This window comes from Thalassophryne amazonica, chromosome 19 (genome assembly GCF_902500255.1).
Source record: "Thalassophryne amazonica chromosome 19, fThaAma1.1, whole genome shotgun sequence".
NCBI classification, from domain to species: domain Eukaryota; kingdom Metazoa; phylum Chordata; class Actinopteri; order Batrachoidiformes; family Batrachoididae; genus Thalassophryne; species Thalassophryne amazonica.
This window is the reverse complement of record NC_047121.1, coordinates 53457097-53470802: the sequence shown is the minus strand read 5'-3', so window position 1 is coordinate 53470802 and position 13706 is coordinate 53457097. Positions and strand designations below refer to the sequence as shown.

General features: G+C 44.6%; 1 protein-coding gene across 1 annotated transcript in view; it reads left to right on the top strand.

The window, feature by feature from the left end:
- ralgapa2 (Ral GTPase activating protein catalytic subunit alpha 2) overlaps positions 1-13706 on the top strand; it is a 175037-nt gene that overhangs the window by 140952 nt on the left and 20379 nt on the right. The window contains 2 exon segments of the mRNA XM_034195116.1: positions 153-419; positions 1035-1273. Coding sequence (XP_034051007.1) covers positions 153-419; positions 1035-1273 — 506 coding nt within the window.

Sequence of the window (13706 nt, the reverse complement as noted above, 5' to 3'; positions counted from 1 at the left end):
CATGGCATCTGCCTAGAATACTGTGGCCATTGCTCGTGTATGAGTTTCCCATCTCTACGGTGGAAGGGTTTGAGAGGAGGATCAGCAGCCATCTGCGTCGTTGGTTGGGCTTACCTTGAAGCCTGAGCAGCATTGCCCTTTACGGCAATAAGACCAAGCTGACGCTCCCTATCAAAAGCCTTACTGAGGAGTTTAGGGTTATCAGAGCAAGAGAGGTGCTCCAATATAGGGATTCCAAGGACATGAAAGTATCCCAAGCAGGTATTGAGGTGAGGACTGGCAGAAAGTGGAAGGCACAGGAAGCTGTGGACCAGGCAGAAGCACGGCTGCGTCACAAGGAGCTTGTGGGTTCTGTGGCAATCGGCCGGGCGGGCCTGGGTACTATCCCAACAATCCACTATAACAAAACTGAGGGCAAGGTAAGGCAGGACCTGGTTCAACGCGAAGTGAGAGCTGGGGTTGAGGAGCAGCGTGCAAGCCAGATGGTGGGATTGAGACAACAGGGCGCATGGACCAGATGGGAGGCAGCCATAGAGAGGAAGATCTTGTGGCCGGGGTTGTGGAAGGCAGAACCCTACCGCATTAAATTCTTAATCCAGTCAGTTTACGATGTCCTACCCAGCCCGTCGAACCTTTTCACTTGGGGCAAGGCTGATACCTCAGCATGCCCCTTGTGCCAGGGGAGAGGAACTCTGGAGCACATCCTCAGCAGCTGCCCCAGAGCGCTGGGGGATGGTCGCTATCGTTGGCGCCATGACCAGGTGCTGAAAGTAGTTGCTGAGTCCATCAATACTGCCATAGTCCAGTGCGAGAGCTTGAAACCATTAAGGCGGGAAATCTCGTTTGTGTGAGCTGGAGAACAACCACCCGCCCGACCGAAGGCCCAGACAGGTCTCCTGGGTGCAGGGATGGACTGGCAGTTGAGGGTGGACCTGAGGAAACAGCTTCACTTTCCTGAAAACATCTTGGAAACCAGTCTTAGACCAGACATCGTTCTGTTTTCAGAGTCATCTAAGCAGGTTATTATGCTGTAGCTTACAGTGCCCTGGGAGGAGAGAATGAAGGAAGCCAGTGAGAGGAAGAGGGAGAAGTATGCTGAGCTGGTGGAGTGTCGCAGACGGGGGTGGCATGCAAGGTGCCTTCCCGTTGAAGTTGGAGTAAGGGGCTTTGCAGGAAAGTCACTCTGCAAGGCCTATAGCCTCCTGGGTATCACCGGAGCACGCAAGAGAAAGGCCATCACTGCAGCATTCGAGGCTGCAGAGAGAGCTTCACGGTGGTTGTGGATCAGGAGGGACAAGCAGTGGGCGACGGCTTCTTGGACACAGGCCGGGATTTGATCACTCCCGGTCGGGTCGCCTGGGCGAGGGGTCTGAAGTTGAAAGACCCGAAACCCCCCATGACTCCAGGTACTATCACTGATGATGTGTCCAAGATTTTGCATTATGAAGTGTATGTAACCATTATCATATATATATATATATATATAGAGAGAGAGAGAGAGAGAGAGAGAGAGAGAGAGAGAGAGAGAGAGAGTGTAAAGGATTAGTAAAACAGTTGCATTTTCATTCCTTCTCATGAGTTAGATAATGTGTCTGTTAAATTATGTTTATTACAGATGTAACATCTCGTCATAATCGTTCAGATGCACTGCGCGCAATGACACGCAGTGTTTTTGAATAGGCTGTACAATGCTCACAACTCGTTCACAAAATTAATGTGTTCCAGAAGTTTTGAACATTTCAACATTTTCTTGGTACGTTGGCATGCAGCCGCACACAATTCACACACTGTTTACGCACAGTTTACTCACTGGCACGCCAGATTGTGTGCCAGTGCGTGAATCAAATTTGTGCAAGCGTCAAGGTGCCTTAAGAATTTAAGTTTTCAGACCTCCTTTTGAAAATCTCTTGTGTCCTTCAGCTTTGTAGTCTTGGAAACTTAATTTGAGTTGTTGAAGGGTTTTTTTTTTTTTTTTGTCTGGCAAACAGTGTAAATAGTGATCTTGATGTAGATCCCACAGCTGTCGACTTGCATAAGGAATTTTTTTTTAATATTTTTTTTATGTTTGTCTGAGACTGTGTGCACTCTGCAGCTGATATTCTTGTTATTGTTTGTATTTGAATCTGTGCGTTTCTGTTTCAGGCCCACCATTCTGTCCCACTTCATATAACAGAAATTAGTTTGTGACATGATGGTGTAGCCACTGTGCTTCTTTATTGGATGCTGTTACCAGCTGATGAGTGATATGATATCTGTTTATCAGGTGTCGTGTTTGCCATTCTGACAATATGGTCTAGTTCATGGGTCTCCAACCCCAATCCTGGAAGGCACCTGCCCTGTTTGTTTCAGACTTGTCTTGCTCCTTCCACAGCTGATTAAGTCGGTCGGGTGTGCCAAGCCAGTCGAGCGATTGTAAATGCCAGAATTATCTAATTATCTGTGGGTGGACCAGGTAGACCTGGAAACCATGTAGAACAGGTGCTCTTCAAGACTTGGGTTACAGCCCATTGGTCTGTTTTCATAAACTTATATAGTGTGTGATGTACAGTTAGACCCATGGATGTATGTGTGTGACTCTGAACATACAGAAAGTGTTAGTTTAGCTGTCTTTCAGAGCATATTTGAGTTTAAAAAAATCAGATTATGAATACGCGAGTTTTGTAAAACAAGTTTCATACAGTGTTTTAAACTTTGCAATGTCCAAATATATATGTATCTAACTACTCAGTACAGATTCTGTAGTTAAATTAGATTTTTTTTCTTTTTCAGAAAAAAAGTAGTTTTTGAAAACATGATGCTTACACGTCTCTGTTGTTTGTGTGATTCAGTGATGAGGAGCTACAACCGTCATCATAACTGAGGGTTCAACTTATGTGCATTTAATCAGAAGCTAGTCTGAGACTTTGACTGTTTGATAACCTTTGGCAAATGCACTCCTTTGTCATTCTTCAAAAGACACTCAGGTTCAGCTAGTCAACAGGAAAACGTCACAGTTTTGGTACTGTGGCATCTTCAAAACGTGGTATGCGGTGAAACCAGGAATCGACCCGTGTTTGTTTGTATTAGTCACATTCATGGAAGAACAATGTAGTTGAGCTCTTACTTTGACCAGTAGTGATGTGAAGCATTTGGCCTGCAGGGTGACTCAGAACACAAAGAGTGAGACTGGATGGCTGCGATGCTGCTCTCTGGAGAGACACCAGTTCAAAGGTTAATATAGGCTCTTTTGGGGACCAGTGTATGTGGGTGGAGAGTGTTTGCTGTGCCTGTGTGCCTACTTATGCACAAACGCCTGTGTGTGAGCATGTGTGCGTCTGCATGTGCCGGGCAGGGTTACGTGTGGCACAAAATGGGTCCCAGTGGACAGGCATTTTCAGGACAGGTCCCTGTGGACAAAGAGAGAAGAGGACAGAGAGATGATGATGAGGGTCTGTGGCGGTTGGCCGGTGGGGTGCAGCAGGGACGGCGCACCCTGCTAATGAACAGCCATCTGAGGTCTCCATTCACCTTGAACATGGGCCACTGCAGCTGCCCTGACCTTGGCTTTGATCCACAAAGGTGCCTGACCCTCACTGGTCTCCCAGTGCTGCCCCTCACTGCCATCTGCACAGCACACATGCACTTGCATGCATACGTGCGTACACCCACAGATGCATATGCATAAACACGTATGGCGGTGTGAATGTTGAAGTGTCCTGCACTCAGAGGCTCTTTATTCAGTGTGGCTGCTCCTGTTTGTGTGTCATTGTGCATAACTGACCTCTAAACGTCCACTTAGGTGAGTACGTACAATCCAGAACAAACCGCCCTGGTGGATCGAGTAGCGCAGAAGGAGTTGGCGCCACTGCACACAATAAAAAGAACGGCCACTCATGAAAACATCTGATTTTCTTTTCTTTTTATGGTGGCCACAGTCCACACTCCTCCAAACATCACCACCTGATCTCTGAAGTTGCTTGAATGGATTTTATTTCCTCAGAGACGTCAGCGTGCACGCACATCACATGTGGTCAGAGAAAAGCACATGTATGCGCACACGCACACCCTCCCACAAACGGCGTTTAATCGGAAATACAGTATTGTTTTGGTTGATTGATTGAGTTTATTGTGCAACATCAATATAAACATACAGAGGTGAATGTATGAATGATACACTGATAAAACATAAACACTTATTTCCATTGTGTGCTTGAGAAATTATCATGTGACAAATTAGAGGGGATTGACTGAACATGTACAAATTATATATAATGCTGCATTTACACATAACGACGACAAGTCACGAATGCCACAAAGTACACATTCTTGTTCGCTGATCATGAATGTGATGATTCGGGGCAGAGGCGTCAGGTGTCCTCAGGAACTGCTGCAACCTGTTACCACACCTTACGATTAATGGCACGTGTTGCTGGAGAATTATCAGGAACCATTACGCACGGTCAAGAATAGTGTTCAGCGTTGTTGCACGCTATTGCGCGTAACAGCGCATCGTTAAGTTCTGTCACGTTGTGAACGAGGTGAATTGTCTCCACACAGACACAAACACACACACACCCATATTCATCCAACCGAATTCAGATCGCTCCAGTTTTTCAAAAGAACTTTGTGACTGCATGCGTAGTTGGGCTTTGTGCCATGGAGTGGTGCAGAGACGAGGAGGAGGACAGAGCCACGTGTGGCTTTATGCGGGTCTCGTCTCGCGCATTTTCTCAAACATCAGGCACATGCAGCAGTTGGAACACCTGCAGGAGCGCGCTGAAGAGCACTGAAATGAGACTTTTAGCCGACTTGGTGTCAGCAATCAAACTGAATGCGATGCAGCAGGGTTTAATTGTGCACGCGCTTCTTCAAACGCCGGACTGGAGGAGGTGCAGAGATGTCTGGCTGCACATGAGTCTCCTCTCGCTCCTCTGGTTCAGACTCGTTCTCCCGCTCATCAGTTACAACAGCAGGTGGAGCACCTGCAGGAGGGTCCTGAGGAGCTTCAGCAGGAACTGTGGAACGACATTTGGAACCGAGTTTAATTGTGCGCACGTGACAGAAAACTAATTTGTGGTGGCGCGCAGTGAAATGTGACGCCGCGTTAGAAGTCATGTCAAAACTTGACAGTTTCCGTGTCACTTCGTAATAACGCGTGACAGTTTGAGCTCCAAGAACCATCACAGGAACCACTACGAACGTTGTCACGTTCTATTAAGGATCACTACTCATCAAGATGGATCAATACGCTCAGTTGCGACCTCCACGACGTGAGACGAAATGAGGGTGATGTGTGACATTCGTGGAAGATTTTTTGACAGGCAAAAACATGCTCCATGAATATCAAGAATATCACGCACCAACACGTACTATTAAGAAACCTATTCAGATGCGTTAAGTCACATTAAGAATGTCAGGAATGTGCCACGAATGACAGAAAAATGACATTCGTAATGCGTCTTGGTTATGTGTAAACGCACCTTAAGACAATAGGATCTGAATAATGTACCGAGCAATAAATGTATAATTAATTTCATATATATGTGTGTATGTATGTATATATATATATATATATATATATACACACTCATAATAATCCATCCGACCTCACAGGTGTGCCATACCAAGATGCTGATTAGACACCATGATTAGTGCACAGGTGTGCCTTAGACTGCCCACAATAAAAGGCCACTCTGAAAGGTGCAGTTTTATCACACAGCACAATGCCACAGATGTCGCAAGATTTGAGGGAGCGTGCAGTTGGCATGCTGACAGCAGGAATGTCAACCAGAGCTGTTGCTCATGTATTGAATGTTTATTTCTCTACCATAAGCCGTCTCCAAAGGCGTTTCAGAGAATTTGGCAGTACATCCATCAGCCTCACAACCGCAGACCACGTGTAACCACACCAGCCCAGGACCTCCACATCCAGCATGTTCACCTCCAAGATTGTCTGAGACCAGCCACTCGGACAGCTGCTGAAACAATCGGTTTGCATAACCAAAGAATTTCTGCACAAACTGTCAGAAACCGTCTCAGGGAAGCTCATCTGCATGCTCGTCGTCCTCATCGGGGTCTCGACCTGACTCCAGTTCGTCGTCGTAACCGACTTGAGTGGGCAAATGCTCACATTCGCTGGTGTTTGGCACGTTTGAGAGGTGTTCTCTTCACGGATGAATCCCGGTTCACACTGTTCAGGGCAGATGGCAGACAGTGTGTGTGGCGTCGTGTGGGTGAGCGGTTTTCTGATGTCAATGTTGTGGATTGAGTGGCCCATGGTGGCGGTGAGGTTATGGTATGGGCAGGCGTCTGTTATGGACGAAGAACACAGGTGCATTTTATTGATGGCATTTTGAATGCACAGAGATACCGTGACGAGATCCTGAGGCCCATTGTTGTGCCATACATCCAAGAACATCACCTCATGTTGCAGCAGGATAATGCACGGCCCCATGTTGCAAGGATCAGTACACAATTCTTGGAAGCTGAAAATGTCGCAGTTCTTGCATGACCGGCATACTCACCGGACATGTCACCCATTGAGCATGTTTGGGATGCTCTGGACCGGCGTATACGACAGCGTGTACCAGTTCCTGCCAATATCCAGCAACTTCGCACAGCCACTGAAGAGGAGTGGACCAACATTCCACAGGCCACAATTGACAACCTGATCAACTCTATGTGAAGGAGATGTGTTGCACTGCATGAGGCAAATGGTGGTCACACCAGATACTGACTGGTATCCCCCCCCAATAAAACAAAACTGCACCTTTCAGAGTGGCCTTTTATTGTGGGCAGTCTAAGGCACACCTGTGCACTAATCATGGTGTCTAATCAGCATCTTGGTATGGCACACCTGTGAGGTCGGCTGGATTATCTCAGCAAAGGAGAAGTCCTCACTATCACAGATTTAGACTGGTTTGTGAACAATATTTGAGGGAAATGGTGATATTGTGTATGTGGAAAAAGTTTTAGATCTTTGAGTTCATCTCATACAAAATGAGAGCAAAACCAAAAGTGTTGCGTTTATATTTTTGTTGAGTGTATATATATATACACACACACACACACATACAGACGTGTTCAGAATAATAGTAGTGCTATGTGACTAAAAAGATTAATCCAGGTTTTGAGTATATTTCTTATTGATACATGGGAAACAAGGTACCAGTAGAGTCTCACAAATCCAACAAGACCAAGCATTCATGATATGCACATTCTTAAGGCTATGAAATTGGGCTATTAGTAAAAAAAAGTAGAAAAGGGGGTGTTCACAATAATAGTAGCATCTGCTGTTGACACTACAAACTCAAAACTATTATGTCCAAACTGCTTTTTTAGCAATCCTGTGAATCACTAAACTAGTATTTAGTTGTATAACTACAGTTTTTCATGATTTGTTCACATCTGCGAGGCATTAATTTTGTTGGTGTGGAACAAAGATATTGCTCATTTACTAGTGTGCGTGGGGTCATTGTCTTGTTGAAACACCCATTTCAAGTGCATGTCCTCTTCAGCATAAGGCAACATGACCTCTTCAAGTATTTTGACATATCCAAACTGATCCATGATACCTGGTATGCGATATATAGGCCCAACACCATAGTAGGAGAAACATGCCCATATCATGATGCTTGCACCACCATGCGTCACTGTCTTCACTGTGAACTGTGGCTTGAATTTAGAGTTTGGGGGTCGTCTCACAAACTGTCTGCGGCCCTTGGACCCAAAAAGAACAATTTTACTCTCATCAGTCCACAAAATATTCCTCCATTTCTCTTTAGGCCAGGTGATGTGTTCTTTGGCAAATTATAACCTCTTCTGCACATCTTTTATTTAACAGAGGGACTTTGTGCGGAATTCTTGCAAATAAATTAGCTTCACACAGGCGTCTTCTAACTGTCACAGCACTTACAGGTAACTCCAGACTGTCTTTGATCATCCTGGTGCTGATCAATGGGTGAGCCTTTGCCATTCTGGTTATTCTTCTATCCATTTTGATGGTTGTTTTCCGTTTTCTTCCACGCGTCTCTGTTTTTTTTTTTTTTTTTTCCCATTTTAAAGCATTGGAGATCATTGTAGATCAACAGCCTATAATTTTTTGCACCTGCGTATAAGTTTTCCCCTCTCCAATCAACTTTTTAATCAAACTGCGCTGTTCTTCTGAACAATGTCTTGAACGTTCCATTTTCCTCAGGTTTTCAAAGAGGAAAGCATGTTCAACAGGTGCTGGCTTCATCCTTAAATAGGGGACACCTGATTCACACCTGTTTGTTCCACAAAATTGACAAACTCACTGACTGAATGCCACACTACTATTATTGTGAACACCCCCTTTTCTACTTTTTTTTTTACTAACAGCCCAATTTCATAGCCTTAAGAGTGTGCATATCATGAATGCTTGGTCTTGTTGGATTTGTGAGAATCTACTGAATCTACTGGTACCTTCTTTCCCATGTAACAATAAGAAATATACTCAAAACCTGGATTAATCTTTTTAGTCACATAGCACTACTATTATTCTGAACACTACTGTGTGTGTGTGTGTGTGTGTGTGTATATGAGGTCTGTGATGAAAAAGCGGTCCTTTTTATTTTTTTCAAAAAAATAAATGGATTTGATTCATATGTTTTTACGTCAGACATGCTTGAACCCTCGTGCGCATGCGTGAGTGCACCTGTGTGCACCGCAACAGGAAAAACACCTCCGTGTTGAAAACCATTTGTAAAATTCTGGCGCTTTTGATGGCTTTCAACAAGTGAGTAACTGAGAAATTGTTTAACAGCTTGGGCATGTTCCAACTTGCCCGTTAAGGTTTCCAACGGAGGTGTTTTTCCTGTCGCGGCCCCCCGCGGTCGGGTCTGGCCCGACATGCGACTCTGCCTGCACATTCTTTCATTACAAAATGTCCGTTAACAATGGAATGTCCGAATAAACTCCTCATGCCGACTTCTTCTGCAAGTTCTCTGTTCTCTGACGACTTCCTGGGTCAACAGAGCCTGAAATGTGCAAGTTTTCAACTTGAAACGGCGAGACGCTGCCGCCTCGAAGTGCAGATCGCCGTCAGGCGCCATGGGCCGTCCTTAAAGCGACACTACCAGACCAAAATCTCTCATCAGCCGTTAAAATTTTTACCGAAAACCAGCTGAATTTATCGAATGGTGTCCACTCAGTTGTGCCTTACAGTTTTGAAAAAATTTTGATCAAACAAAGCAGCAGTCTCTGAGCCATTCCTAAACAATGAAAAAACGACGAGAGGGTGGGCAACTCCTCACTCAAAGACTGCCCACAGGCGAATGACGTAACCGACAGGCGTGAAAAAACTCTCGCATGCCCATGAGGGTTCAAGCATGTCTGATGTAATCACACGTGATTCAAATCCATATGGTTTTTGAAAAAAATAATAAGGTCTGTTACTTTTATCACAGACGCCATTCCTAAACAATGAAAAAACGACGAGAGGGTGGGCAACTCCTCACTCAAAGACTGCCCACAGGCGAATGACGTAACCGACAGGCGTGAAAAAACTCTCGCATGCCCATGAGGGTTCAAGCATGTCTGATGTAATCACACGTGATTCAAATCCATATGGTTTTTGAAAAAAATAATAAGGTCTGTTACTTTTATCACAGACCTTGGTTTTGCTCCCATTTTGTATGCGATGAACTCAAAGATCTAAAACTTTTTCCACATATACAATATCACCATTTCTCTCAAATATTGTTCACAAACCAGTCTAAATCTGTGATAGTGAGCACTTCTCCTTTGCTGAGATAATCCATCCCACCTCACAGGTGTGCCATATCAAGATGCTGATTAGACACCATGATTAGTGCACAGGTGTGCCTTAGACTGCCCACAATAAAAGGCCACTCTGAAAGATGCAGTTGTATCACACAGCACAATGCCACAGATGTTGCAAGATTTGAGGGAGCATGCAATTGGCATGCTGACAGCAGGAATGTCAACCAGAGCTGTTGCTCGTGTATTGAATGTTCATTTCTCTACCATAAGCCGTCTCCAAAGGCGTTTCAGAGAATTTGGCACTACATCCAACCAGCCTCACAACCGCAGACCACGTGTAACCATACCAGCCCAGGACCTCCACATCCAGCATGTTCACCTCCAAGATCGTCTGAGACCAGCCACTCGGACAGTTGCTGGAACAATCGGTTTGCATAACCAAAGAATTTCTGCACAAACTGTCAGAAACCGTCTCAGGGAAGCTCATCTGCATGCTCGCCGTCCTCATCGGGGTCTCGACCTGACTCCAGTTCGTCGTCGGAACCGATTTGAGTGGGGAAATGCTCACATTCGCTGCCGTTTGGCATGTTGGTGAGGTGTTCTCTTCACGGATGATGCGAAGGAGATGTGTTGCACTGCATGAGGCAAATGGTGGTCACACCAGATACTGACTGGTATCCCCCCCCAATAAAACAAAACTGCACCTTTCAGAGTGGCCTTTTATTGTGGGCAGTCTAAGGCACACCTGTGCACTAATCATGGTGTCTAATCAGCATCTTGGTATGGCACACCTTTGAGGTGGGATGGATTATCTCAGCAAAGGAGAAGTGCTCACTATCACAGATTTCGACTGGTTTGTAAACAATATTTGAGGGAAATGGTGATATTGTGTATGTGGAAAAAGTTTTAGATCTTTGAGTTCATCTCATACAAAATGGGAGCAAAACCAAAAGTGTTGCGTTTATATTTTTGTTGAGTATATATACTTACCCCCTGAATTTTGGGGTTTATATAGAAATCATCTTGTGTGTCCTTCTGTCTGTCCACGAGTCTTATAAGCAAAACATTTTTTTAAAACTGGTTCATGGATTTCAGTGAATCTCCACATAGTGGTAGCACACTGTATGAATGTATTAAACAAAATGAGTCCAGTCTGACGTCTTCAAGGGAAGATAACTTGATTTTTTTTTTCTTTTCTTTTCATCATGTGTCATTGACCTCATGAACGCAACTCCCCGTAACCATTTGGTGGATTTTGATGAAACGACAGTGGTAGGTGAAAATATGCATGAAGGAAAGTATCATCATTAAGGGTGATAATTGGAATCGTATGTTCGCAGGGTGTTGTGTGGGCCGCTGAAGAGGAGGTACTGCTGGCCCACCACCACCAGAGGGCGCCCTGCCTGGAGTGCGGGCTCCAGGCACCAGAGGGCGCTGCCGCCTCACAGGAGCAGCCGGGGTGACGGCTGTCACTTATCACCTACGACAGCTGTCACCAATCATCTGATCTGCAGTGGTATATCAGCAAGACGACATCTCCACCTCTTTGCCGAGATATCGCTCTACCAAGGAGGTAAAGTACTCAGCCGACTGTGTTTCTGACATTAATACTTTGTTACCTTGTGCGTTGGATAGCAGACATTTCTTCCGACGAGAGGTGGAGGTGGTTTTCCCACCATACGTGTTGCTGGGTGCAAACGCACCCACATTTAACTGTTTTTGTTCCTCGCCAGCAGTACCAGATCCGACAAGCGGAGGCAGTGGCCACCTGGGAGTTCGGGACTTGGCGGCTCCAGTATTCCCGGGGCTCGGTGGCAGAGGAAATCGTGTGGTTCCGGTTCTGCTTTGGACAGACGTCTCTTATCTTCGAGCCTGCCCACGTGACACATTTTGTGAATTGACTTCTTTGTCTATTATTGTAATCTGCTGTGTTTGTTGTGCTTATTCACAACAGTAAAGTGTTGTTATTTGACTTCCTCCATTGTCCGTTCATTTGCGCCCCCTGTTGTGGGTCTGTGTTCCTACACTTTCACAACACAGGGCAAGGGACACAAGTTGGTTTTTGGCTGTTAACCCATCATATTTTGGCCGAAGCTTAACACTGCAGCACATTTCAGCAACTTTTGTCACCGTCTAGCAGGTGATGTGAACATTTCTGGACGATTCTGGTACATTTCCTACATGTGAAATCCAAAATTCAGGCAAAAGGCATTTATAAATGTCATAAATGCCTGTTTTGTTTTTTTTTAATGTTTTGTTTTTGTTTTCTTTTGTTTTTGTTTTGGGTTTTTTGTTTTTTGTTTTTTTTGCACCCAGAGCTTTTACCTCACAGCATTAATCTATAAAAATTTCAATTTTGAGAGTTTTACTATTCTTGAGATTTAAGATGTGAAGGTTTGCCGGAAGGATAGAATTTCTCCTCAAGCACAACTTAAACTGTGGAAAAAACTGTTTTTCACAGACTTATTCTAAGAGTAAGTTTGTTTTTCACTGTCGACAAACAACATATGACGCATGCAAGCATCTAGTGTGGCAGCGTGGGATGATATTTTTGAGTGTTCGCACTGACCTCTAGTTTTTTGTTTTGCTGTGCTATTAATCAGAGTGAATCTGCACCACAGCTTGTAGAATTGCTGCATTTTAGATGAATATTATTCCACAAGCATGTCTTAAATGTGCCATTTAGAATTTTGTCACAACCTTGGCAGTCGGTGCAGTTTAGTGTTTTCCCCTCAAAGTAGTAGGTCGCTGTCAGCGGGCTGAATCTCCCTGACAGGGACTTGCGTAACTGATCTGGACGTGTCTCTTGATTAAGTTACTGCATGGCGGCGGCAGCAGCAGCATCTGTGCATATGCAGGGGAACAAGCTGTGCCGATGGCTTCATAATTAGAGCCAACCAGAAAGATGCGGGAGTGCGAGAGAGGAGGCAAGATTGCTGCTCGCCGTGCAGCCCGTCTCTCTGCACTGCATTATCTTTTTTTTTAAACCCACGTATAGCATCGTACATTTACTAAAGTGAGCTGATTGTTGCCTCGTATTTTATCTCGACTCCCAAATAGCTTTTATCCTCCATCCCTCTCTACCCATCATATGATGGGTTTTTACCTTGTCTCAATAATCCAACACTGTCTACCTTTATTTTGTTTTAATTTTTTCCCCCTCACTCACTGTAATCCATTTGTCTAACTTAGATGGAAGGCAGCGGAAGGAAGTATTGGAGGAGAGGCGTGTGTCGGAGTCAGAGAGCATCTGCTCCAGCTGGAGTCAATATTTGCTTTAGGAATCTCAATAACAGGCCTCCAGTCATCTGCATCTCTGATAATGGACAGCCATATGGCTCTGTTGACCCACGCTGTGCTGAGCTTCTCTCCCTCTCTCTCTCTCTCTTTGCTTTCTTGTCTTTCATTTGTAGGTTTTCGTGCACCTTTGCTCATTTATTAACATTTAGTCTTCTGCGTATTTTCTCCCCCATGTATAACTTATCCGGGCACATTTTGTTCTGATTTTTTCAGATTTTTGTTTTTTCTTCTTTGTCTCTTATCTATAAAACCTTGGAAATGACCCACACAAAGCTATGACCCAGGTTGCCATGGCAGTAGAGCCTGGGATGCCCACTCTTTGTCCCACACTGTTTCCAGTAAGTGACAGAAAACAGTGACGTTGCATGTGTGGCGATGGCTGTTGAGCGCGCACGCAGGGCTTCAGAGGAAAAATGCATTTATGCTTTTAATTTCATGCTGCTTCACAAATCTGAAATGGAAATGCTGGCTCTTAAAAATAAATAAAAGCCATGATCTTGGAAGTATTGTTTGACACATTTTAAAACTCTCTTTCCATTACGTGAACAATATGAACATTTAAAAATTAATAAATAAAAAACTGGCATCAAACTGGGATTGACATTTTCATCACTTTATATAGAACAAGTCCTTGTTCTCCATTTGTGCAGCATGGTTATTTTAAGTTCTGTTTTTGCTTTTTT